The following is a 26,790-nucleotide window of genomic DNA, read 5'->3' on the forward strand; positions in this document are numbered from 1 at the left end:
GGGTAGTGAAGCGCCCTGCCTTACCAGCCCCAGTTTCCCGCCTGGTCTGTCCCAGCCCACCACTTTGAAAAGAGCCCCTTTTATTAATCTCTCTTCAAAGTAGCCAACTTGAGTGCACCCTCTCTTCCTGACAGTGACTAATCAATACACTTATTGTAAGGCCTGCTGGGACCAAATCACCCCCTCCCCTGTTCTCCATTAAACAAAATTTTTCACCTTTACCAGTAACTGAGAGATCTTCACCTGTAAATGGCAGAAGCCGGGTGAGAGCCGGTGTCGTAGCTGGCACGGACACGTCCCCGGTACAGTTCTACAGCTATATGGTCTTTGTCACCCTTATATAGGAGGATTCCACTGTCTTCATCGGTGGCAATCTAGTAGGAAGTAACCTTGGCATTACTATGTACAGTCAACTAAAGATACTGCACCAAGAAGAAAGATGAGACTGCTAAGTGAAGACTTTTTTTTTTTTTTCAGATTTATTGACTTTTTCCTATGGCTATGAGAAAACGGTAAAGTGTGCTGCCCTGTACCTAAATTATTTTGTTGCAAATCAAATCACAAAGAAATTTTTAAAAGAACAAATTTAAATTTTTAAATTTTTAATTTTTATTTCAGTCCACTTGTTGGAGGTACTTAGAACTTTCCTTGCTGGAGATTTTCACTTACCTCTTCTTTTGGCTCCTGTTTCCGACTTTATTTGGGGTATCAATGAAACAGGAGTGCATGGTACAAGACTCATTTTCATATTCTTTATGAAAAACAAATTCTGTAGAGGTGGTGCTGTGTACAGGGGGAAGTCTCGTGTGTTTACCCTACTCTCTGGTCTTTTTAGGCTTCTGAAGGACCATTTAAGAAAAATTAATTTTTAAGTTTAGGAACACAGCTGCATACTTCCCATATCTACTCGGCATGGCATATGCTAGGAGGTAGGGTGAGAAGCTATGGAAAACTGGCTCTTAGGATTGAACTGTGTCCCCCCAAAACAGACATGTTCAGTTCCTAACCCCCGGTCCTGTAAATGGGGTAGGTCTTAATCCACTATGACTGGTGTCTTCGTAAGGAGAGAAAATTTGGACACAGGCAGAGAGTGCTGGACACAGAGAAAGGTGGGCTTGTGACAGAGGCAGATTCTGAGCTGTGACACTACAAGCCAAAGAAGGCCATGGATTGCTGGTCACCTGTCGTTAGCCAGGGAAAGGCACAGAACAGATTCTTCCCTGCCCACACCTTGACTTTGGACTTCTAGCCTCCAGGATCATGAGCAATAAACTTTTGTTGCTTTAAGCCAAGTCCTTTGTTACAGCAGCCTTGGCAAACTAAAATACTGGTACACATTTGAACTAAAAAATCGTTTAAAATATTATGCTAACCGGAAAAAAACAAGCCTGCAGCCCAATCGCCCCAGGGGCTCTAAATCTATTACCCCCAATCTAGTCTGAGCCTTTTTTTTTTCTCCTTAAAAATGTTTTTTTATTAGAATCACTATTCTAAGAAGACTTCAGCTCCTTAGAATTAAGGATATTTTTCTTTCATAGACTATATTCTTTTTAAGTGTTTAGGAAGAGATAATTTTTTTCAATTAAAAAACGAGTATTCTCATAGGTCAAATTTTCTGGAATAGAGCATTAGATGAGATTGCTTTTCCTCATTACTGATTTCAATCAGGAGGAATTCTAATTCTCAGGTCTTTCCCCAACACTGGGGCATATCTCATTAAACCTTTCATTCACTTTAGCATGAAGTAGTATCCCTGCTCACCTTCCAGAGAAGGGCTCTGGCCCTACCAGAGATTATGAAAGATTCTGCCCTGGTCTCTATTGCCTATGAATGGCCAGATAAGTCAGCCTGATGTTGGGGTTCAGTTAGCAGATATAGGAGGTTTCAGGATAAACTGTTTCCTCCAAAGTTGTTGCCTTTTTCTGGGGTAAAGATAATATGTAAACCCACATTTTTTATTCCCTGTTTTTGTTTTTCTCTGTTTTTTTTTTAAATGTTACATTAAAAAAAGATGAGGTCCCCATTTACTCCCCACCACCCTCACCCCTTTTTGATAGTGATATAGTGACTTGCTCAAAACTCCACACCAACTTGGTAGACAAGTCAATATAAAACTTGGCAGGCTTGCTGTTAATTTCATGTCAATTCTTAAAGGTCCTAGATGAAAAGTTAAATGTACTGCTGGAATAGGGTGCCAACGTATATTCTGCCATAACTGTTAGTATTCTCTTCTGCATACTTCTGCAAGTATTTCCTGAGGCAAGCCTCCACCTGTGCCCAAACCTGAGTTGCAATACAAAACAGAGATTCACTTGCTTGCTGTGGTGGATGTGTGTTTTTTTCACAGACTTAGGATCAAGTATGAGTAAAAATCCCTAGTTCCCATTTAGTTTGGAAAACACAGATGCTGAGAGAAGAACTGTTGAAGCTTTTCACTCAAGGAGTATTTTCTATCATCATTTCATGAAAGTCACAATGGATATTTATTCTCTAAAGGTGACTTTAGCTTAGGACCAGATCAGCACTTTCTAGAGAGGGACTCTTACCTGAAAAGTGATGTTAGTCTGAGGCCGAACCTTGGCTGAAGGAATTTGAAGATAAGATTCTTTGTTTACAAAATTCACACTGACCAGTTTCTCACACTTCTCTCCCTGGTAGCCAGGCAAACACTGGCATACTGGCTCATTTATCCTGATGATACACTGAGCTCCATTCTGACAATCAAAATGATCACAGGGGCTGGTGCGCGGGAGGACCATGGGTGGAGAAAACTCACAGAATAAGCCACTACATAGTAAATAGAGAAAACAGGTTAATTATATTTTACTTAATTTTACCAAAGTGAACTGAGCCCTGCAAGATGTCACTCTAAGTACCAATGTGCATTTCTGCGTTTACCTGTATCCTTCGGGGCAGATGCACGTATAGCCGTTTACTGCATCCGTACAGAGGGCTCCGTTTTTGCACTTGTTATCTTGGCAGTCGTCAAAGTCAATGTCGCAGTGCTCACCTATGTATCCTGGTGTGCAGTCACATCTGTTTGAACAAGCAGGTAAATGGTTTCAAACCCAACTGAGCTGAAATAAGTAAAACAGTGGCATTTCATCCAGGAAAAAATGACGCCATCTTTAAAAAAACTTACTCAGTACAGGCTCAACAGAAAAATAAATGGATACCTAGGAAATTCTACTTGTCTGCAAAGTATTTCATGGTTTCTCACTATGATCTATCAGAGGAAAAGGGATTTTATCTCCCAATGTCGGGGAACATCCACAGTCCAAAGAACAGAATTAATGTACCAGAGTTCATTCCTTTCTCCCTTTCTCCCTTCCTCTCTTCTTCCCCCTTTTTTTTCATTGATTTATTTCCCCCCTCCCCTCATTGTTTAAGGTGGCTCTCTGCTCTCTGTATCTGTTTTTTATGTGCTCATTTTCTTTTTAGGAGGCACTGGGAACCAAACTCAGGACCTCCCATGTGGGAGGGATGCACCTAATCACTTGAGCCACCTCTGCTCCCAGCTTGTTGTGTCTCTCATTGTGGTTTTTTTTCCTTGTGTGTCTTCATTACATCATCTTGTTGTGTCAGCTTGCTGTCTTGCTTGTCTTTTTTAGGAGGCACCAGGAACCAAACCCGGGACCTCCCATATGGTAGTTGGGTGTCCAACTACTTGAGCCACATCTACTTCCCTCTTTCTTTGTTTTTCCTTCTGCCCACTTTATTTGGTTACAGTGTCCTCAGTCAGGCTGTCCTAATTCATCTGAGTCCTTGAGATGATGAAAGTGATAAGTTGTCTGGTTGTGGGGCAGATGGTCTCACAGCACTGATGGTGAAAAACCAGCAGTGATAATACATCTGACACTCCTTGAATGTGTCCTCTGTGCCAGGCTCTCTTCTAAGCAGCTCACTTATATCAGTTCACTGGCTCCTCACCACAGCCTTGAGACAGGGATGATACCGTTATCCCCAGTCTACTGGTGAGAAACCAAGGGAACAAAGAGATGAAGGCTATTGCCCAAGAAAACAGCTTCTCCATGCTATAACCAGGAAGTGAACCCTACCAATCTGAAAAGAGAACTTGGGTTTCTAACCACATTCTCTTCTGTTCATCCGGGCTCCTCTTAAAACCTGTCTCTCTCTCATGCTGCCACTGGAATCTCTAGTTATGACTTCAAGGACCCAGGGCTTTAGAGTTGCCCAAGGGAAAGCAGTATGGGATATACACGGGCTTACAAACTTTGCATTGTGGAGGTTTAGGGGACTCACAGGACTCCCCATTGGCATGGCCATGACAGTGGGGGCTTCTGGCAAACTCCTTCTGCTTCCCCCACATCCCTGCCTGCCAACACTCTCCCCTTGTGATTTATTAGATTACGAATTGAGCTTCTGTGAGCACATCTGCGTTTGTTTTAAGAAAGGCTTCACCGACTTAAAAAGCAAAACAAAACAAGAAAACACACAGGGAACTATGGTTTAGCCCTATAGAATTTGAGCTTTGTCATTAGACAGGGGTTTGTATCCTGGCTTCGCTCTTAGTGCATAGGATAATAACTAAGCTATTTAGTCTAAGTTATTTTCTCAACTGTAGCATGTATATAATTCCCACCTCACAGGGTTGTTAAAATTAAATAATTATAAATGAATGAATATACATGCATACATACATAAATGTTTATAATAAAGCAAGAAAAGAAAACCAGTCCTGCAGATGTTGTACACATACGCGTAGCAGAACAGGTTTTACTTTTCTTGCCTTTATATTTGATAAATCTCCTAAGTTGTGTCTAGATATTTGTAGCACATGACATGCAGATACTTCACTTCTCTATCCCTTAGTTTTTTTACCTGAAGAGTGGAAATAATATAATAGTGTTTGATACGTAATAAATGATAAATGGTAGGTATTTTAGACAATTCTGTCTTTAAAATTCTAAATAAGTCTTTATTGTTTAGTCTTTACTAATTATCCACTTTTCCATTTGAAAACCATTAGGATTTAAGTGAATGAGTAAAATTAAAAACACCCAAATGAATGTGGACATTAATGAGCACCAAGGGTTTTGACTAAAAATTTAACATCAGGATTTAAGAGTTACCTCTAGAGAGCTGATGAATTAAAACAGATGGGTGTATATACCCTCTAAGGGTAACAGCCTTTCAACTCAGCATGTATGAATTAAGAAACAAAATGAGCTCACTGGATAAGCATGTTTGCTTGGCAGCCAGTTGGTTTAAATGCTAAATCATAACAAAGCAAAAGAAACAACAAGGCTGTAGTTAAATGGACCCTAAGTGGCCATATACATTTTCAAATAGATGGACAAGGTCTGAGAAGAGAACTTCCATCAATGCTAATGTGAGCAGAGAAGCTGAAATGCCGAGCATTAAAAAAAAGAAGAAATGCTTTGAAACACTTTGAATTATTTATCTGAGAAAAGAAATCAAAGTAAAGGTAAGAGATCCACATGTTCACTACAGTAGCTCACTAAGAGCTTTTTTATACTCCTCTCTCTACAAATACTTTTTTTCAAACCCATTAGTACATGGAGTCACATTATGGCCAACATTTTTGTCTTTCTCTTGCTTCTCAGATCACATTTCAAAATGGAATGGATGAATTTAAATAGGAATTCCCTAAAGTTTGTATTATCAATAAAACCTTTCACATTCCCTCAGCTCTATTATCTGACAAACAGTGAAGAAGAGAACAAATAATATAAAATAAATTGTTTTGCAGACCAAAAGCTGACTAAGTAAGATGCATGCTTGAAAATACTGCTTATGGCATATCAGGGTCTAAAAATACCTAAAAGCAATTTAGGAGATTTACGAGGTATATAATAAAGCAAGAGAAGTAAAACCAGCCCTGTTAGCTTAGTAATAAGAAAATGAAGTTGAAGTAAGGGTACAACTTCTCCAAACAACATTTGTCTGTAGAGATTCTCTTTAGCAGCTCCCCTATGTTGTACTGGTCATTTCCATCTTCTTTTTTGTAACTCCCTTTCCCATACTATGCAATGGTAGTAATAGCACGTACTGTGACTTAACCTGTTTACTGCTAACTACATACAGCTATTAAACAAGCTCACATTTTACCGCTGAGAAGAGTAGGCTCCCAAATCAGTTAATCTATAGTCAAACAAGAGGCACTTTTAAAATTGTGCAAACTAATTGATAATAAAAAGTGATATTTGATTAAAGGTAGTTTTTTTGAACATGAATTCCCTTATTTTTTAATGGTTTCTATTAAGTCTTACAAATAACTTATCTCATAATTACAATGCCCAATGTACCATGAAACCTATTTTGCAGATAACCAGTTTTGGGAAACCACCTGCTGAACTGACTAATTTCTCTGAGAAATGATAATGTTTGTTAGGTAAGCGATTCATTTTTGCTGAATTCAATTGTGGGCAGACAAAAGACATTAGGAGTTAAAATAATTTATGTACAGTGTTTGGTGCAACAAAACACAATGCAGAACATTTTAAATAATAAAAATCAAAATAGATTGTGGCTTTTGTGTTGTGCTGTAAACTAAAATATAATAAAAACTGAATCAAAATTATTATTTTCTTTTTCAACAAAGCATTGAATGGAATCAGCAGGTGCTATTATGCACCTGTATACTCTAAAAGGATTGATTTTAAACCAAATTTAAACAGGAGAATATTCTCTAAAAATACTGAGAATAAATATTTCATTCAGATAGACTTTTGAAAGGTTGAGGAGACTGATGATATTGATGGGCCTCCTTCCCGAATTTAGAACATCTGCTGATCTTTTTGCCAAAACTCAGTATCTCATAGTCCCAGCCCAAATCCCATGTCCTCTTATAAAAACCTTTCCTGACCAGAGAAAAATTTTAATCCTCTGGATCCTATAGCAATTAAATTTGGGTAATCTCATTGAGTATGTAAGAATGACTGAATAGCTTATAAAGCACTACAAACTGTAAGCTGGTGTTATTACCAGGTGCCCTGGTCCTTGAGAAACACTGAATAAATACTGTGTGAAGGAATGATAATGCTGTTTGCTAGCTGCCTAATATAAACTCAGTTCAACCGCTGAAACTGACTGCGTCCTTCCCAAGAATGTGTTCTGCCTTCTATATCAGACCAACTCTAATATTAATAAACTACAAAATTTTTTACAGGTAGCATGTTGTATTAGAAAAATCACCCAACTGGAAAGTATAAGATCTGGCTCCAGTTCTGGCAGGAAATAACCCTGAGATCTTCAGACAGCTACCCAACCTGTCTGGGCAGAGGTTTCCTCATGTCTAAAATGAAGAATTTGGACTAGATCATCTCTAAATTATTGCCAGCTCTAATGAAGCACCTAGTCAATACTACAAATTTCATTGGCCTTCAACTAAACTTAAAATAAACCTATATCCAAAGACTACTTTATTCCATAAAGAACTTTCCAGATAGAGTCACATAACTACAGGAAACGAAAAAAAATATTTTTATTGTTATTTTACTTATTTTTAAATTTTTATTACCTTATTTTTTTCAGTGTACTCAAAAAGAAAATTCCATCTTGTGATATGAAGATGTATAAAAATGTCCCTGACAGTGGTGAGTTCGTTGACATAATCTGAGGGAAAGACAGGAAGTTGCTTCCTGAAAAGAGGTGGGGAAGAGGAGATTCCTAAAAGAAGAGTTTGCCCACCGTGAGCTTGAAGGCAGTTCTGACTTACTTGAATCCCTTTGGTGTCAAGATACACTTGGAGTCATGTTGGCAGGGGTTCAAGTCCTGGGCACAGAAGTCCAGCTTCTCTTCACACAACTCGCCTGTAACGGGGCAAATGGTGTTAGTTCATCAAGAAAGGTTAGCAGGTTCCTTGCCAGCAGGCTTTGTCATGGGTCTTAGATGTCAGCTCAGCCTGTGCTTGAAAAACATTCCCCAGGCACAGAACCAGACGATCCATACCACTAGATGGTCTTATGATTTGGGGCAATATAGCTATTGTGATCTGGTATTCATGTGAACCCCTTTAAAACATCTTATCAGAATTAGGAAAAGGAAATCTGAACGCCTTTCTTTCTGTTGTTTTATTTTCTTTTATCTTGAACTTTTAATCGAAGTTTAGCATATTCACAAAGGATAAATGAACAGTTTAAGGAATATTCACAAACAGAATGCAATGTTGGAGCCAGCATCCAATCAGAAACACACTATTTAACAACATCCCATAATCCTCCCTCTTGCCCATTTCTGGTCATTAACCCCCCAGGAGTAGCCACTACTCTGATGAGACCGTAGTCTGTGTCTGAAGTTGACATAAATGGAATCATTCAGTATGTACAGCTTATTTGGTTGTTTAATGCTTTGGGGGAAAAAACCTCAAATCTTCATAGTCTCCAGAGTCTTATAATCCAGAAGAAAAAGACTTTGTTTCCCTTTTATAAATCATTGTAACAGCTCTAGACAAAACTACTTAGTTATGTCAACCCAAATACAAAGAAAAAAGAAAAAGAAGAATCAGTCTCAATAGAGGTTATACATTTGTTCCTGTATCATGAAGGTCATGCAGAATAATTTTATTAATAAATGATGCTAAAAGCATAACCATCCAAATTCTAGACAATCTATGTTGAATTTCATATCTCTTAGGAAATATCTTCAGATGCAAATAACATGGTTCTATTTTTAGATGTATTAACCCAAATGTGATTTTCCTTGAAAAGACTTTTAAAGTCAGTGTGTAAGATATTAAAGTGACTAGAAAGAAACGAAGTTATTCTTTCCACCTAACTTGTAAATTACTTATTTTATATGCAATAAATTAACAAATGATGTGAAACATCTATAAACAGCTTTTCATTTGCAAGAAACTAGCAGAACTTTCCTTTCTCCAGAGAGCTTGAGTTTAAACAACACTAATTAAAAATAGAAGTTTGCAGTGCATCCCTTTATTGTGAGACTGTCCTATTAAGGTAATATACTTCAAATCAGCAGAAAGGGTTTCTTGAAACCTCAATGTGGCCTATGATTTATACTTCAAAGATATTTTTACACTACGTAAACATATAAATGTACTCTTCTGGTTATTAATCTGGTGTATGATAACTTAAGGTGTTTTGTGTTTTTTCTGTTTCTTAAAATGAACTGCTTGCACTCAAAGTCTCTTATATTGCTTCTCTAACAAGACTTGTCATGTCTCTATACCTGTGATACAAAATGTTTTTCACAACACATACATGATGGGATGATTTGAAACAATTTCAATTAGTATTACTTTAAATAGGACACTTTAATTGAATTTATTTATTATATTTTATTAACCTAAAATGATGAAATCACTTTGTTTTCTAATCAGTATTATCTGATTTGAATAGAGGCTGTTTATAGTATCTTCATCACAGGGAGTTTGTAATAGTTGATGGTAGAGAGGGACCATTTGAAATAAATAATAAATGTCATTCAATAAAAGTTTTACTTTATAGCCAAACAAATTGTTTTTAAAATGATGAGTGTTTTGCTTCTAATTCATTTTTATCTGATCCAATGGAATCCAAAGCAATCCAGTACAATTCAGTTAATCCAATTAAAACCATAGTCAAAAGGTTTAACTATATGATGCTGGGAATATAAAGGTGGATGTTATGGACTGTTCCCTCAATCAGCTCCCAATTTACCAATAAGCAGGAAGTTTGAGCTGGAGATAGAACAGAGACACAATTTCATCTCTAAGAGAAGATAATAAACAGTTGATCCTTTATTCTCCATCAGGATTTTCTCCCTACATTTGATGTGAACAGGAATGAGAAGAGAAGCAGTTCTAAGAAACTGTTGCCTAAGTAGTGGGTCAAATTCTGTAAATCGACTAAGCATGCCAATTTGAATGTGAAAAAGCTACATCAATGTCAAGTACTCCTTATTGCTATAAGACCGACACAATGAATACAAATCATTATTGAGGTTGAGTATGACCGATCTTTGTGACTATTACATAGTTACACAGCTCATTCTGGCAAGGAGATTGGTTGATCACCTCAAAAGCGATTTGATCTATCCTGTAGGACATAAACTATAAAGTACTGTAGTTCATAGTAGTAATGCTTCAATATATGTTTATCGATTTTAACAAATGTATCCCTCTAATGAAAGATGTGGTTAATGGGGCTAAGTATAGGAAGGGGAGGGGATGGGGTATATGGGAATCCCCTATATTTTTGATGTAACATTTGTGTAACCTAAAGCTTTTTTAAAAATAAAAAATACACACAAAAAAATTTATCTCACTGAACTTTATAACTCTAACAAACATGAAAGCATTCTCTGCATCCTATTATTATCTAATTCACTTTTAAAGCCTCATCTTCCACCTGACTCTCTTGTTACATGGGTCTATTCACTATTTTCTGGATTTATCTTAACTCTATGCCTGGGTTAATGGTATTTCCTTTGATTTAATAACTTCCCTTGGTAGTCTGTTGTTGCTTTTCCCATCCACTATAAATATTCCCTCCTTTATGAAATCTCCTTAAATTTTTGCAAACATTCTTTATCTATCTACAGTTGTGACAGATCATATGTTTGTACATGCCTACCTTATAGTACATAAATTATATAAGATATAATTTATATATATATTTTATATATTGTTATATAACACAGTGATATACATTATATATTTAAATATATTTTATATAATATATATTTAAATATTTATGAGTGAATATATATATATATATGAATGTGCATATCTGTTTACATATACACATATATATATTTTTATAAATATATAGTGCTTACTATTATGTACCAGACACAATATGGTACAAATTTGTACTGACATCCATATAAGACAGGAATTTAGAATGCACTGTGTTGGATGTATTGCATGATTATTGGTGTTTAACTCATAGCCTTTCTTTTACTGTAAGAATATTGAGAGTTTTAAGAATACTTAGAATATTTGCTTTTGTATTTCCCTATTTGGTATGGTGATAAACTACAGCAATAATTATTAAATGAAAGAATTCCAGAATCAAATGCTTTTTAATGTGAGAACTCTATTTTGTTGACTTATATTCTATTTGAGTTTCATTTCATCCTTTAGATATTAATCTATTTTTTAAAATAAAAATTAAGCACTCATCATGATAACATAGCTTATGTTCTTCTCGCTCCACATTACTTTAAATTTCTCTTCACTGGGATTATTAAAATAAATGTTTTGACTGTACTATTTTAATTGGCCCTAAGTATATCGGATCCTGCTGTATTTGGGAGAATGGCAGCTTTTAAAGAACAAATAACATCTCATCCATGGTGGTGAGACTTGGGAGCTCAATATAAAATGGAAAGACCTCAAGAAAAATGCTTGGAGTCATATCTACTTCTCAGCCAGTAAAGGGAAACTGGGCCTTTGAAAGCTGTGTTGGCATTTAAGGAAGAATGAAAATAAAATATCCTAACAGTAGTGAGCTGATGTACACTTAATTACTCTTGAAAAAATTCCCCAACACCTCCCAGTATTAAAAGGATATTATGCAATTTTACTTTGGTTTTTATTTTTGGGATTTGTGGAGTCAGAATTAATATTGAGTTAATGGAGAATCAAGGGAAAACAATGCAAAATGGCGAAATGGAATTGGCTTTTTTTTCCTTTTTCAGAGCCTGAAACAATATCATCAGCAGTTTTCTCCCTTCCTGAGATGATTATGTGTGAGGTAACAGAAAGGAAGGGTGGAAATGTTCTTTATTGTCCTACTATGGTTAGCGATATAACTGACTAGCCTTCAGGCAGGTCTTTACATGTTTAATGTGCCATCAGGAAACATATGTCAGTCAACTGGAGTGGTTTAGGATGATACAGTTGAGCAGATGTCAAATATTGGTGTCCATGAACTGCACAGGAGATAGGGGTCCACAAAAGCATTGACTATAATTTGTCTTCAACCCACTCCATTAAATCCTATTTATTTGCTTCTAGTCCCGGACTCTGAAGACTCCCTAATCCTGAAGACCGAACAAGCAATAAATAGCGTGGGGCACATTAGCTATCTGGCATTTGCAATTTCACTTTTGACCAGAGCAGTAAATTGATTTTCCTCATGATTGGAGTTTTCAGCTTTTCTGTTGATTCAAGGTTAAGGGGAGTGTGTACTTGTACACGTGCAGGTAGTCTGAGCTTTGGAGAGGAAACAGAGAGGGGTCAAGGGGTCAATCATGGCACCTACGGCTATCTCTTCAGGATAACCGGGGTTAGTGAATGAAAATTGGCAATAAAGGCAGTTGGTACTCAAGGCCTGGCTATGCCAGAAACTTGTGGAGAAAATTAACAATGTGTCCTAAACAAAGGCATCTTTTTTTTTTTTTTTTAATTACATCCAGTTCTCTTCCTGACTGGGTCTGTCAGGTAAGTAGGTCAGAGAGTGGGATTGGAAGAGCCATGTTCTGCAATTAAACTGGTATGGCCTGTGAAAGAGCAAGGTAAGCATGCTATCTTCCCAGAAGGTATGACTCTGCAAAGGTCCATCCATGAGAAGAACATATGATATGTCACTTACTGAACAGCTGCAGATGTTTTTCTGAAGAATTTGGTGTAGTAGTAATGTGACCACACATCCTTACTTGCCCAGGACAGCCCTGGTTTATGTCTCTTATGCCAAGGTAATTATCAATAGAGTGACCCCATTTACTCTCAGAGGTACTCTAATGAGGATGATAAATGTTAGGGTCACCTGATGGGTGGAACAGTAAATGCTGGGTCATTAGAGCTAATATGACTCTGTTTGGAGTTAAGAATGAGCCAACTAGAAAGACACTGCAGGGAGAAACTGTTCTGATTGGGTCCCCTGACACCTGAAACGTTGTGGTATTGCTTGCAATGGCTTTCTGTAACTGTATTCAATACAGGAGAGTTGACTGGTTGCAGAGAAGTGGACTATTTTATTGTACTGGGCGTCAGGTTTTCTTCTGCAACATGTGGCTCTGGAAATTGAAGACATGCAAGGTCAACTTAGGCTCAAAAGAAATCTCAAAAAGTAACATAAAAGGCATGTACTTCTAAAGGGATGAATACTGCAGGTAGTATGCTACCAGCGACAGCATCATGCTTAGGTGTACAAACCAACATTATTGCATTCAGTGGTAAAAACAAAGTGTCATCATATGGCAGAGCCCTCTGAGGTATCAAAATATTGTGAATAAAAGTGCAGTGAGGCAGAATCCCCGATGTACTCTGAGGGCTCTGAGAACACATGGTTCCTGAAATTGACCTTGCCCCCTGCTTCATTTTAGATCTATAAAAGTACCCGATTTTAATGTTCCTTCCTTTTTAAACACATGACCCTTTTATTTTCATTTACACTTCTTTTATAGTACTTACTATCCCTTTTGTTTAATTTTTAATTACCACAGTATTAAAATTATTTGAGAATCACTCTAGAAATTTCTTTCCTGATACTTACAGAATAATGCATTTATGGTTTTTCTAATGATTTTCCTAACAAATCATATTTTCAGCATCAATGTATAATTTGATTGTAAACTATGTACCAGGACCTCTGTCAGTGCTGGGAGTACAATGGTGAACAAAGAAGGCACTATGCCTGCCCTATGGAGCTTATATATGAGAGGAGGAGACAGATGTTCCTCAAACAATTTTGCTAGCAAATGGAAAACTGCCTTTGTGATGAATGTAAGGCAAGCAAGTGTCATAGTACTGTGGAAGGGTGATGACTCCTAAGGGATAACAAGGGAGGCTGTAAGTAGTGGTAGCTATAGCTGTGGGATATAAAGGTGGAAGGAAGATGAAGGTCTCTGGCAGAGGCTCTGCACAGGAGGCAGATGACAAGCTCTGAGAGACACAGAGTGAGCCCAGGAGAGCATGGAGGCTCAGAAGGCCACAGAGGTTGGCAGGGAGCCACATGGGTAGAATGCTTTTATATAAGACTGAATTATATGACATAAGACACATAAGCAGTGCGCTGCCATTGAAGAGTTTCAAGTTGGGTGACATGTGCATTTTGGAAAGACCCTTCTGGCTCCAGTGGAGGAAGGATTGTAGAGGAGCAGACCCTAATGCACATGAGCGATGCCGTAGCTTGGGCTCAGGTGACAGTGCTGGTGATGGTGATGGTCTGGAAAGATAGTTAGGAAGCAAAACAGCCAGGACATTGTGGAGGATCAGATAAGGGCAGGGGAAAGAAAGGGAGGGAGTTCTCTGGGAATTGTAGGTTTCTGGTATTTTTATCTAGAAGGACCTTTCAGTGACATAGAAAACACTGGAAGAAGACAGGGTTGGCTACGGGAAAGGTCAAGAGTTTAAAATATAATATGATAATTTCCAAATAATTGGAGGCTTATGGTAGTGAACAAAACTTTCGACTATACTCTCATTTCTTCCCCATGTCTCTGTCCCCTCTTATCTTTTTCCCTGTGGCTCTCCTCTCTTTTGACTTAAATTTTCTTTAAGGATTCCGAGTGTCTCTAAGAATTGAAGCCTGGAATAAGTGGTGCACAAGGTAGAGGGACTGACTCACAACCAATGATCTCTTATGCTTCAAGGGTCTGAAAGGAACACAGCAGAGTAACTTAGCCCTATATTTGCTACCAGGTTTGGAAGCCTGACTGCACAATGCTGTGGATCTCGGTTGACCTGGCCCCATCAATCCTTGCTTCTCTCTTGAAAGGGAGTTTGTGTTAGTAGTGAGGGTTTTCAGGACTGACTGTCCAAACTGTAGTGAAGATTCTCTTCCCCTTGGGGTGGTAAATGTGACATTGGCAAGAGAGCCACAAACTGTTGTGTCTTATATAGGAGAAGAAAAGCGAGTCCATGCCTGTTTTATCAACTTTACAATATGTTTGGGGTAGCCTGAATTTTGAATGATATTTACAATTAGTAATTACTAATCTGCATGCTATCATCAATTATAAAAATAATCTCCAAGTGTTTTATCAATTACCTAAAATTATGTTGAAGACAGAAATCATGATTAAATGGTGTTTAATTTTGTCACTAATAATCACGTCTCCTTCAAATATCTCTTAAATTCCCTAAAATAGGATTAATTTACATGTACTCTTTGGGAGTGAGAATTTTGAATTGGAACAAAAAGAGAGCTGCTTTACTTTAGTAATTTTCATAATACAACGTTGGGGAAAATAGTTTTGGGCTAAACCCAGCAAATTATTATGGGATGAGCATGACAAAGTTCTTGCCTTAGAGAAGTTACAATATGGAAAATTTAGAGGAATAAGACAGGCATTTGATTTTCCATTCTCCTTTTTCATTTAGTGACTTGGATATCGACAACATCCTGGCCTGGAAACAAATTGAATGACATAATTTTTCATTTATTACTGAAAACTATAGAATATAGTCCCCAAAAATGTTGTAGTCTCCTCTGAAAGATGTGTTCTCTTTGTAATGTAAACCATGCAAACCAGAGAGAGGAAATTTTTGAAGAGTTTTTGGATGGACGATAATATAATTGCGTTCTTTCTACCAAGAAATTTGGGCAACAGTATGTCTAGTCCAGGCTTATTCAGTTCCCAAAGCCTGTTCAGCAGAAAGCAAGTTGGCCATAATGTCCCTGCATTAAGATTTCAGGAATTTTCTCAATTCAAGTAACTCTTTAAAATATTCATTTATTTTGAAATTTATGAAGCGGTAGGAAAGGGTAGTTTTGAAATAATAAGTATCTCTATCCAATTTCTCTGAAAGCTAGCCCGTTAAATTCAGGTTGGGCATATCTACAACAGATGTAATTTCAGATACCAATATGTAGTATTACAACACTTAACCTGTGCCACCTTTGTAATGTTAACTAGATTAGTTTCTTTACTCTCTGAAACAGATAAAATCTGAGTCTATTCTGGGGATCATGGATCCATGAAAGGGGTGGAGAGTGTACTGGGGTGACAAACTCATAAATTATACTATACTAGCCTTTTTTAAAAAAACAAGCATTAGTTTTGGTAATGGAGAGGAAGCTTATGACAGCAATTGAATAAATGGACCAGAATTCTAGTGTTAAACTCAGTCAGTTGTGACATTTTCAAATGAACATATAACAAGGGAAGGATTTGGTTGAATTCTCCCAGGACACAGATTTTTGGAGGGTCAAAAACATTATTCTTCAAATATTTGCATTTTGAATCCTTGCCTGGATCAGGGAAAGAAATGGTAGTATTTCACTTAACTTGAATAGACATAGAACAGGTAGGTATTGAAAAGGCAACTGATGGGATAAAATGAAGGAGTTTTAATTTCTTAAGAACATGCTATTTGAAGGCAAGGGATATCTTTCTTTACATTTTTGTACCTCTCTATAGCTAGTGCATTACTTAGAAAATTGCCCACAAACTGTATACTTTAATGGCTGTTGAAAAATACAAAAAATAGTACTTAGTTGATTGCTCCTTGCAGGGAAATACTTTTTAAATTATAATGAAGGAAATTCAGATGGCATCAAGGGCAACATAAGGAAGAAGAGAGAGAAAAGAAACCTGGTAACAGATCTGTATTGTGAAATCCAAGCCTGAGATACATCGGCGCAGGCTCGACTGGATGGGTAGTTTATTGACTTCTAGATATCCCCATAATCCCTTCTGCCAAATTATGACCATCTCAATAGGAAATGGAGAAGATGAGTTGGAGATCCAATAAAATGTTATAGTAAGCATGTAAATGACGTGTTTGAGAAATGTTAAGATGAATTACCTTGCAACATAGCAGGGAGACTGATAAGCTGTAGTAGAGGGTAGACACACCTGACAGGATAATGGGGCAGGACAGGTTAACTGAATTGTACCTGAAAGAAAAGTATTTATATCTTTTCTTTTACCGGACCAGGAAAGCCCTATTTATTACATATTTTCCACAAATTTATAATCCCAGGCACCAGAGCCTATCCATCAAGTGATGATCTCACTTGATGTCCATCAGTAAGTAAATGATAATTTAAGAACTGCCTGCCTCTGTTTTTTATTTTTTGAAAGAGCCAGCTCTTCCTGAGAATATCCTTTTAATAATCTGTTGCTTTCTTATTTGTTCTTACTACCTGAAATTTGTCCTATCATTTAGAAATATTAATAATTAACCTTTAAATTATGGTCGATAAACTCTTCAGACCATCTCCACCTTATTAACTTATTAACTTATCTTGATGGGTTGTGGTTTCTTTTAGCGACTGAGAAATGTTGATGTGGAAGGTATGCAAATTGGGACATATACATAAGTGGAAAACTGCCACAAAATGACCCCATGGGTGAAAGCCAATTATAGTTCAAAATAGGAAGGTCTGAGGAAACACACTAGGTAGAGACTAAGATGTTTCATAGAAGGAGAAATCTGTTCATGTTGTTCTCATTTTTGTTTCCTGAATAAGACGAAATGGGTTGCTAGATAATACTTGTCTGCCAGGATGTTTGATCATTGTGCATATTCAGAATGTTTTTCCTTACTTAAAAACTAGTACAGTAACTATAGTATGCTTTTAATTTTCTTTGGCTATTACAAATGATGACTTTGTGTTGGTGAAATAACTGACCTGATATGAACTTGTAGTCAAAATTCAAAGCCAAGAAAATTTGCTAGTAGACAAAGGTAATGTTTTATGCATTTCTGTATCACTTTTGATGCTTAACATAATATCCTGCAAAAAGTGTGTACTCAATAAATATTTTTTGAACGTTTAAAATGGAAAAACTTACCTCTTCAAATAAACAAAAAAGAAGGTATTTTTAAATACTTCCTCATAGAACACTGAGGTCAAATAATACAGTATAGCTGATTCCAACAGCTACTGAAATCCCAGAAAATATTTGACTCAGTTTTCAAAGTAAATAAATCTAAATAAGATTGAATAAGGCTTGTTTAAGCTAAACTGTTGTTCTGGACCTAATGGGTGCTGCTTGCTAACTAAAGAGCAAACAGAACCTTTCAAACATTTTTTAAGATTCAAATGCATTTAGGAAGACACTGGAAGACTGGAAAATGAATGGAATCCACAGAATATCAGACTCCCAAAGCATTCTCTCCAGTGAAAACAGATTGCAATTTTAGCTTCTCTTACGTGAGGCTATCAAGTATGATTACAAATATATTAAATTTGATATAAAGACCTTACCACTTATTGATGCAGAGGTAATAAGAGTAATCACTATAATTAAAGATCATGAAAATCCTAATAAAATACACAAAATCCTAAAATACAGCCAAATCCAAGTGTTTTCCGGTATTCAAAATTTCCTTATCCTTTAATATGTGCTGAAAATGAAAAGAGCCAGAGACCTATCCTTAAATTGTCCTTTGCTTTGAAGTAAGCATAGAAAGTAAAATAACTTTCATGTAAAACACAAAGAATTGCATGGCTACAAACATATATAATGGATAATTGATACTGAAATCTAAATAGAGGCAGCGGGGACAAGAGAAGAAAAGGTAGCTTGTTCGGTATAAATGATTAGTCAGAACCAAGCCTGGTAAGTGGCAGAAAGTAAGAAGGGCCCTCAAATTAGAGTGAAAGCCTTTGGGTCTGTTAGACATTGGTTTCCATCTGCGCCACTACTTAGAAAAGTAAGTGCATTATTGTTGTTTAATAAGTTATTTCCCGAATCTTTATTATTTATATCTGCAGAGTTCTTTTAAATTAACAATATATCATCTAATTATGGAGGTCCATTTTATTTAAGAAAACTACCCTGCATGCTATTAAGATACTGACATTAAGTTTTGGATTCTTAAAAACAGAAAATTGTTTGACTGCTTTAAAAAGTAATTTCAGTCAGCAGTGAATTCTTGGAAATAAAGTTCTGTTATAAACATAAGCATGAAATTTAGTCAACACATGAAACCATGTAGTGATTTAAAACACTGTTGAGCATGACCCTGAGGATAAATATAATTATTAAAGGACATATTCCTGTGACAGAATAATTGCTATTGTGTTTCCCAAATTGACTCAAAACTTAGACATCCATGCCCTAGACAAACAATTGATTTAGTACTTGTGAAAAGAAAATATTATATTAGACCAAGGAAGATATCAAATGCATTAGCCCACAGAGAAATGAATATGCTTTATTTATTTACTTACTAAAATATGAAACCATGTTTTTATCTTAACTCTGCACACCCTAAGAGAAAGTGACCAAACATGGTAAATCATCCAAACTAAGCGATAGAAAAAAAATGAAATTTTTAGCTAGGATAGACATAGAGAGCTGCTACATAATATATTTCCTTATTAGCCTGATAACACCGTTACAAATGTCTCAAAGACAGCTCAAACTATCAAGACAAGCACATCTACCATTCCTGTTAGGATGTTGTGCCTACATTTGGCATGTGAACACATTTTGTAGCTAAATGAGTAAAAATCCAATGTTATTAGTTAAAATTCTGAGTCTCAAACTTAAAATTCCACAAACATTCCCATTTGACTCCCCAGGCATGGCCATCACCCCAGTCATTCTAAGACTAACTTCTTTTCCTGGACCCGGATGCACCTGGGGAGCCATGTGGATGATAACAACATCAGCAATTATCTATGTCTCTTTTCATGCTTTAAAAATATAATATGAATTTGATAATGCATTTTATAAATCAACCTCTCAGACTTTGCAATATTTATTTTATAAGATGTTTCAATAAATGTATACATCTTCAAATATCTTTCATGTTTCAAATGAATTTAAAGTTAGGGGGAACATTACTACAACCTTAAACATTTTTTATTTACAGCCTATTTACTGTACTAAATGACCTGTTTTTTTTTTTTTCACTATAAAAGTAATACATGTTCAAGGTATCTTTAAAAAAGTAAAAGCATGGAAAAATAAGTCTTTAGGAAACCCTAATTCCCACTCTGATTTTCTGCTATAGCCTCTTAGAAATGGATAAAGTGCATTTCAGAAGCCGTTTTTACACGGGTTGGCATAACTATACATATATCAAGGGTTGAAATGGCTTATCTGCCATATGGCTTTCAGATTTCATATTTTGTCACCGTTCCTTTTAGCTTGTGCACACAGTGAGATCTTTGTAGCTTTAAAAGAAAGAGGGGAACTAAAATGAAAATCATAAGACTTAAAAGGCAACTAACCTTTTTCCACCTCATTCAGATTAGCAGCTGGCAGCGACAAAGACAGAAGAGACAAAAGACTTTTTACATTGCAATACAACAGCAGAGCACATGAAGCCAAGGCGCAGCATTAACAGCAGAAAAGCGAGGGTGAGAGAGCAAACGAAGTGAGGCTAAGAAATTTCTTACCTACAGCCGGCCAAACGCACAAACATGGAGAAAATGAGGTAAGAGGCATATGCCATTAAAGGGAGCGAGAGACCTGCAGACCTGTTTTTGGACTAGTGAGTTACCAACCAGCAGCTTTAATATTTAAGAGGCACCACTTAATGGTTTGTGCATGGGCATCGGAGATGCAGAAAACAAAAGAGATAAGGTACAAAATGAGAAAATTCAAGGGCTCTGAACAGTTTGCACAAAATATACTTTAAGTCTTCATATGTCCAACTGGCATGGAAACTTTCATTTTATGAAATCTATGTTATCTCATTACACAATACCATGGTTCAAAATGTGATCAATTTTGTTATCATATTTTTATGTGTTTAAAAAAAGTGTTTTAAAAAACAAAATCCCTCAAGTTAAAATTAAAACCCTAGAATGAGTTAAGTGATTTTGTATCTGTTCCAAAGTCTTACTTTCTCAACCCTTACCACTGTGATTTTAATTTAAACTCATAGTGAATTATATTTGTAAAAAATTAACCTTGTCTAAAGAATGCTAGCAATCAACAGTCATACATTCGATAAAGCAGAATAACGGACTAAATTAGAGAGAAAAGAATAGTTTTGATGACTAGGGTGCAGTGAGGGTTAGATAATAGAAAAACACTATCGACCCTTACAATTTATGTTGTCAATCCTTGCAGCAGGAAAGAATGGACAATTTTCCCCTTCTAATAAGTCAATAACTACTTAATGTGATGTTTTCATCACTCGAGACTTGAAATTTAATAAAATGTTTTTGGTAGTTCATTTTACTTTGCATATTCTAACTATGTTTTATAGCCTGCTCATCATGTCATGAATTCCCTGTCAGATTGCTTTTAGATCTCTGAATTTTCTCCATTAACCACATGATGTCCATTCTGACTCTTAACATAGGTGCCAAATGAAAAAACTTTCACCATATTAATGTACAACCTTTTCTTATTGTACAGTGGTAGGAGATAAAATAACAACATCTTCAAAGAAAAAAAGCAAATTGTGACTTGAATGATTTTTACACAATGACAGCATTTCTATATTCCCTGAGCATAGCTAGGTTTCTGTTCTCAAATCTCATGCTCATTAATCAGATTTCAAAGTTAAATTTCAAACAATACAGCCACTTTAAAGGAAAATTCCTCCCTAACTAGAGACTTGGATGAAGCATGACATGAAACTCTAGAGTCCAATTTGTACTTTCCTATAATTAAATGCTCATCTGTGTGCCACTGACTTCAGAATCTGCAGATGGTTGTTTGATATTTTGTAAATGAGCTCATTTCACATAAGGACTAAAACACTATAGTTAATAAATGAGCCGTAAACGTGTGCCATTTAGGTGTGGGTGCTAATGCCAAATGGTCATACTCTGTGTGGCCCAAAGTTACAGGGGCAATATCATCATGATCCTCATGAAATGTACTTTCTGTTGAGTTCAATATTTTGCTTAAATTAAGGGAAAGTGGTATTTAGCTGCATCTAAAAAGAGTGAAGGGGTCTCAGTTCTTGGCTAGAAAAAAGGGCTCTTGACGCACGGTCGTGGCAGACTCCTACACCATAGCTTTTAGAGATGCCGCAAAACATGATAGTATTTTGGCCAAAAGAGCTTTTGCTAAGCTTCAGGTTTTATAATATGTTTTAAAGGAAGTAACCTGACACAGTTGGTTAAGTGAGCCTGCATAATACTTCCCAGAGGAAGTAACACTGAACTAAGTCACTTAGGATCGAAAAAAACAAAACAAACCCATGTTCAAGAGATCAGGTTGCAGGAAGGGAGGTGGGAAATTAAAGGGTGAGAATGGAAGACAAAGACTCAGAAGAAACAGATAAGGAATAATGAATGACAACTTTAAAGCCAAAGCAGGGGACCCCTCCAAACCAAGGCAGAGTCTACCACCGTATGTAGATTATCATTAAAGGCAGGTAAGATATGAACAGCAGAGCTACCAAGCCTATGTTCTCACCAGGAAGGGAATAGAAATAAATCCCTGGTTTCTGTACTCAGGAAGGCATTGGCTAACCAAAGTGTGTTTGAAATGCTTGGGTCCACTCGATCTTGGTGAAGTCAGTGTAGATTGTGTTAAAGAGGTATCTGAAGCTCAGTGGGATCTTAAGATCTTTCTATAATGATTACAAAAATAATGGAAAAAGAGAACTACTCTATCCTCTTAAGAGCTACTAGGTAACAGATTTTAATGTCAACATCTTGGACAATTCTAAATTAGCCCATCCAATGAAACTCAGATTCTCTAGATAGATGCACGGGCTCCAGAATCTGTGCACACAACTGATTACAAGTATCCATGTGTGACACAAGTAAGACTGATGTGAAAGCCACAGCTACATAACACATAAAACTCTTTCCAGCCATTTCATAATGGGTGCATGTTGAGTACTCTTGCCATCCTTGATTAATGCAAAATAGCAAATAATGTTCATATTCTGCCCACTAAGCAGTGAAAGGACTGCATATATGCAATAGAACAATTTGGTGAAGAAAAAAAATACTTAAATTTTTACTGGAAATTTAGTATGGCAATATTTTATGGCATCAGGTACTTCACTGGTGTTAAAAAAAAAAAAATACCATGAAAAGGGCAGATTCAAAGGCATTCAAACAGATCCTGGGTGCCAAAACATAATCTCATTATTCTAGCTAGCACTATTTTTCATCAAGGAAAGTACTTACTAAAATGCAAAGTTTGTGTGTTACATAAAAGTTTAAATTTCAGTATTTTTCCAACAAATCTTGGAAAAGTTAATCATACAGTTGTGCTTTCACCTTTCATGTTTAGGGAAATTAACCTCAGTCAATTATATAGTTATTTCACTCTCTGATATTCTTAACTAAATATGATTCGTATAATTCGTGAAAAATCCTGAACAAATTAAAAATGGTTACTTTGAATACAGTAACAGGATCTACTTCTCCATTTTTTCTTACAAATAAAATGTGTAACTGTCTTTTTCTCTATCAACATTAAAATGAAGTAATTAAGGAAAAAAATTATACCTATGAAATTTCTTATTCACAGTCACAAAAATCAATAAAAAGACATTCTGACATAATAGGCAAGTCATAAACTTGATATGAACTTCATAGTAAATTGGCTTATCCAGGGAAGAAGTTTAGCAGTTTGGATAGTCTCTTGAGATTTATCATTCAATGAGCCAAAATGTCAGAATAAAGATGATGGTCTTATCAAACTATTAAAATGCTCAATATCTTCCTGTTAGAGGGCTATTTTGAAGGGCAAGGGTTACTCAGGGAAAACATTCACTAGTGAATAAACAAATATAGGCATGTGTAAGTTCAAATGTCTAATGATATTTTGAGTATATAAAGAAATGCCCTCTTTTCACATAAATATTGGTGGGTTGGTTTGCATAAGGGAAATGCTTTGCATAAAAATGCCATTCAATTGTGGGATAAAAGCTTGAGTATGAGAGCTTCTCTTTGCTGGGTAACTTGACTTTATGATAGTGCCTCTGTCCTAACTTGGTTGCTGGATCTTTATTTGGTTGGCTGAATACATCTTTAATTCCTTCTGTTATTTATATTACATCTAATTTCCAAAACACCTGCTAGTTATTGAGTTATACAATGGCTTACAAAATATATAAAACATAGCAACAATGATGCTTTCAAAGAGATACACTGATTGATGACACAACATATCCTATTCCTCATACCTGTGTATTCAGTTGGGCAAAGGCATGTGTAGTTATTAATTCCATCAACACATGTAGAATTATTTTCACAGTCATTATCTTCACAGTCATCCACATTGACTTCACAATTTTCTCCTTCAAATCCATCAGCACAAATACACCTGCCAGCCAAGAAAAGAAAAGCCAAAAACATATTTTTGCTGTATTTTTAAACCATGTGGTCTAAATACTGATAAAAGCATAAATATGCTCATCAATAATAGAGCTTTTAACTGCAAGAAACTGATTTTTAAAATGCTTTTAAATGACAAGTTGCAAAGCATCAATTTAAGGTATTATCCCCCAAACCAGGAAACAGAAAAAGAACATTTATTTTGGCTGCAAGACAGAAAATGGGCTCATGCCCCTACGAGCCAATAAATCTAATGCATTTGCAGGTCTAAAATGCAAGCAAAGTTCACTCTACATTTCTAGATATCAGAATCATTAGTAAAATAATTCAAGTTTATTTGCTCACAAATAATGAGGAACTGGTTCTGATTTTTAAAATCACATCAACTAGTACTCTATGTGTAATGTCCTTAATGTCTGAGAAAAAAAAGAAAATGTGAAAATAAAATTTTGTCTTCCTTGCAACTACAAAATGTGGATGTTCTCTTTAAATCTCAATAAATACAACTTTTCCCTGGGCATAAAACATTGTACATTTAAACTTCAGTAAGTATTAGAATAATCTTTTGGTAAAGCCCAGCTGAAAAAGAGATCATTTAATAATAGAACACAAAAATGAAGTATATTTCCTCTAAAAAGTGACATTTCTACCAAGCTTTAGGAGTTGCTTAGTATTCTCATGTGAAATTATTAATGTCATTTAATAAAGAACTCTGTTTCATAATTCATGAGGTACATCTTGAGTAATTGAACTGTATGATTAAATAATTCCAGATTAAAAATGTTTACAGCATGTTTATCTACTCATATTGTGACTTGGAAAGGAATCATTAGTTTTCTGTTTCAGTGGGACCTACATCTCATTAACACACTGTCTGTTAAAGCAATACAAAAACCACAATGAATCTATGACTTGCCGTAGGGGGCTAGCTGGTTATTAGTTATCATAATGGAGTTAATACTTTGTCTTGCCCTAATCTGACTTGATTAATCATAATGTGTGTGCATGTTTTAATTTCTTGTTTTTGTAGCAGGCTGAGATGAGAATACTGAAGTGTTTCCAATTAAATTGAAACTGAAGAGGCTCCAATACATAGTTCCCATATCAATAGATTTTGGAAGTTGTTAAAAAAAAATAAGGCCCCTTGATTTGAAAAGGAAAATGATTGTTTGCTTGGTCATTCTTGTTCCAATACTTCAGACACAGAGATAATAGACTAATGACATCAACCTACCAGAATCCATCTTTTTCTCCTTCTTTTAAGTGGCAAATTCCTCCATGTTTACACGGGTTACTGATGCACGCATGAATTGGCAGATCACAATCCTGCCCCTGGAGAGGGAAAGGCCACGTAAAACTGAGTGTAAAGAAAGTAGCTCTTGCATATGCAGAAAGCACAGTAGGATAATGAAGACATGCAGAGGAAAGCTATGTTTCAGATGGTGGTTATCCCAACAGCTTCTACTCACCTTGAAACCATATGGACAGGTGCAGCGATAAAAGTCAACTGGGTCATTGTTACAGGTGCCATCGTTTTTACACGGATTTGATAAACAGGGATTACATTTAGCAAGGATATTAACATCCACAGGACCTAAAAATCCATTGAAAGATATTAGAAATAGATGTCTTCTAGTTTTAGTTCATGACTTTAAGTATTTTTATGCCTTAAAATAACACTAATTTCTGCATAAAAATGATTATGGGTCACATATTTATGTGACTCTCTTCCATGACAAAACCAGAAACACGTATCATATTATGTTCAAGAATCCAACAGGAGGATCTATGAGAGTGTCTGATGTTAGAGTGCAGCTCAGCGTTGCAAGAGTACTTGGTTAGGGTCTGATGTTAATAGTGTCTCTTTCATGGACCCATCCCCTCTGGGCCATCTACCCTATGTGGCTGTGTTCCATGACTACAGTCTGTAACTTATCCTTAGTCAACTGTCATGGAACTGCATGCCAGTGGACCCTAAGAGGACTCTGTGTATGGGGGTGAGGCGCAGGGAGTAGAGAGAGATTTATAAATAAGTAGAAATTCATCACTGCAATTTAAAAAATGACAGTGGAATATATCTGCTCTGATGACATTAGTTACTTCCATATATGAGATACAAAACACTGTCATTTGCATGCATATAGAAATAAACCAAGAATATAATCTCCATTATATTCTCCCTCTTTATCCTTTTGATTCAATTTTTTAGCACGTTTGTACAGTCAAGTAATAGATGAGGTGTCAGTATCTTCCTCTCTGAGAAGAAAACATCATTGAAACAATCTCTACTTGCAGTCTTGCCCTCTGGGACACATCATTAAAAATTTCATGACCCATGAAAGATCTGGTTAAAGGCAGATTTAGTTGCAGCCATTTTGTTTTGGTTGCACATAGTTCTCCATAAATGGCTAACAATATGGAAATTGTATTGTACTCAACAGAATTATGTTCCACTGATGCTGCTCTTTGCACTGTTATGAGGTGTCCTCAGATTTCTTTTTGCAAACTGTTTCTGACTAGGACAAAGGTAGAGTGACATCTTTATAAAATATAAATATATTATAAACATCTTTTGTGTCTCTTATAACTGATCTCTCTGCAGCTCTTTACCCTCATTGGGTTAATCAGCAATAATAATAATTCAAATTAAATGTTTCATCACCCCAAATTTCTAGCAAAGCTAGTATGCTCC

General features: G+C 36.1%; 1 protein-coding gene across 2 annotated transcripts in view; it reads right to left on the reverse strand.

The window, feature by feature from the left end:
• SLIT2 (slit guidance ligand 2) overlaps nucleotides 1-26,790 on the reverse strand; it is a 369,072-nt gene that overhangs the window by 17,064 nt on the left and 325,218 nt on the right. For both annotated transcript variants that reach the window (XM_004482479.5, XM_004482478.5), the window contains 7 exons: nucleotides 25,568-25,692; nucleotides 25,333-25,430; nucleotides 23,948-24,087; nucleotides 7,703-7,796; nucleotides 2,899-3,036; nucleotides 2,547-2,787; nucleotides 244-374 (listed from right to left, as the gene is read on the reverse strand). In XM_004482479.5, the coding sequence (XP_004482536.1) occupies nucleotides 244-374; nucleotides 2,547-2,787; nucleotides 2,899-3,036; nucleotides 7,703-7,796; nucleotides 23,948-24,087; nucleotides 25,333-25,430; nucleotides 25,568-25,692 (967 nt within the window). The remainder of the gene's footprint in view (nucleotides 1-243; nucleotides 375-2,546; nucleotides 2,788-2,898; nucleotides 3,037-7,702; nucleotides 7,797-23,947; nucleotides 24,088-25,332; nucleotides 25,431-25,567; nucleotides 25,693-26,790) is intronic.

Source organism: Dasypus novemcinctus, chromosome 1 (assembly GCF_030445035.2).
Source record: "Dasypus novemcinctus isolate mDasNov1 chromosome 1, mDasNov1.1.hap2, whole genome shotgun sequence".
NCBI lineage: Eukaryota > Metazoa > Chordata > Mammalia > Cingulata > Dasypodidae > Dasypus > Dasypus novemcinctus.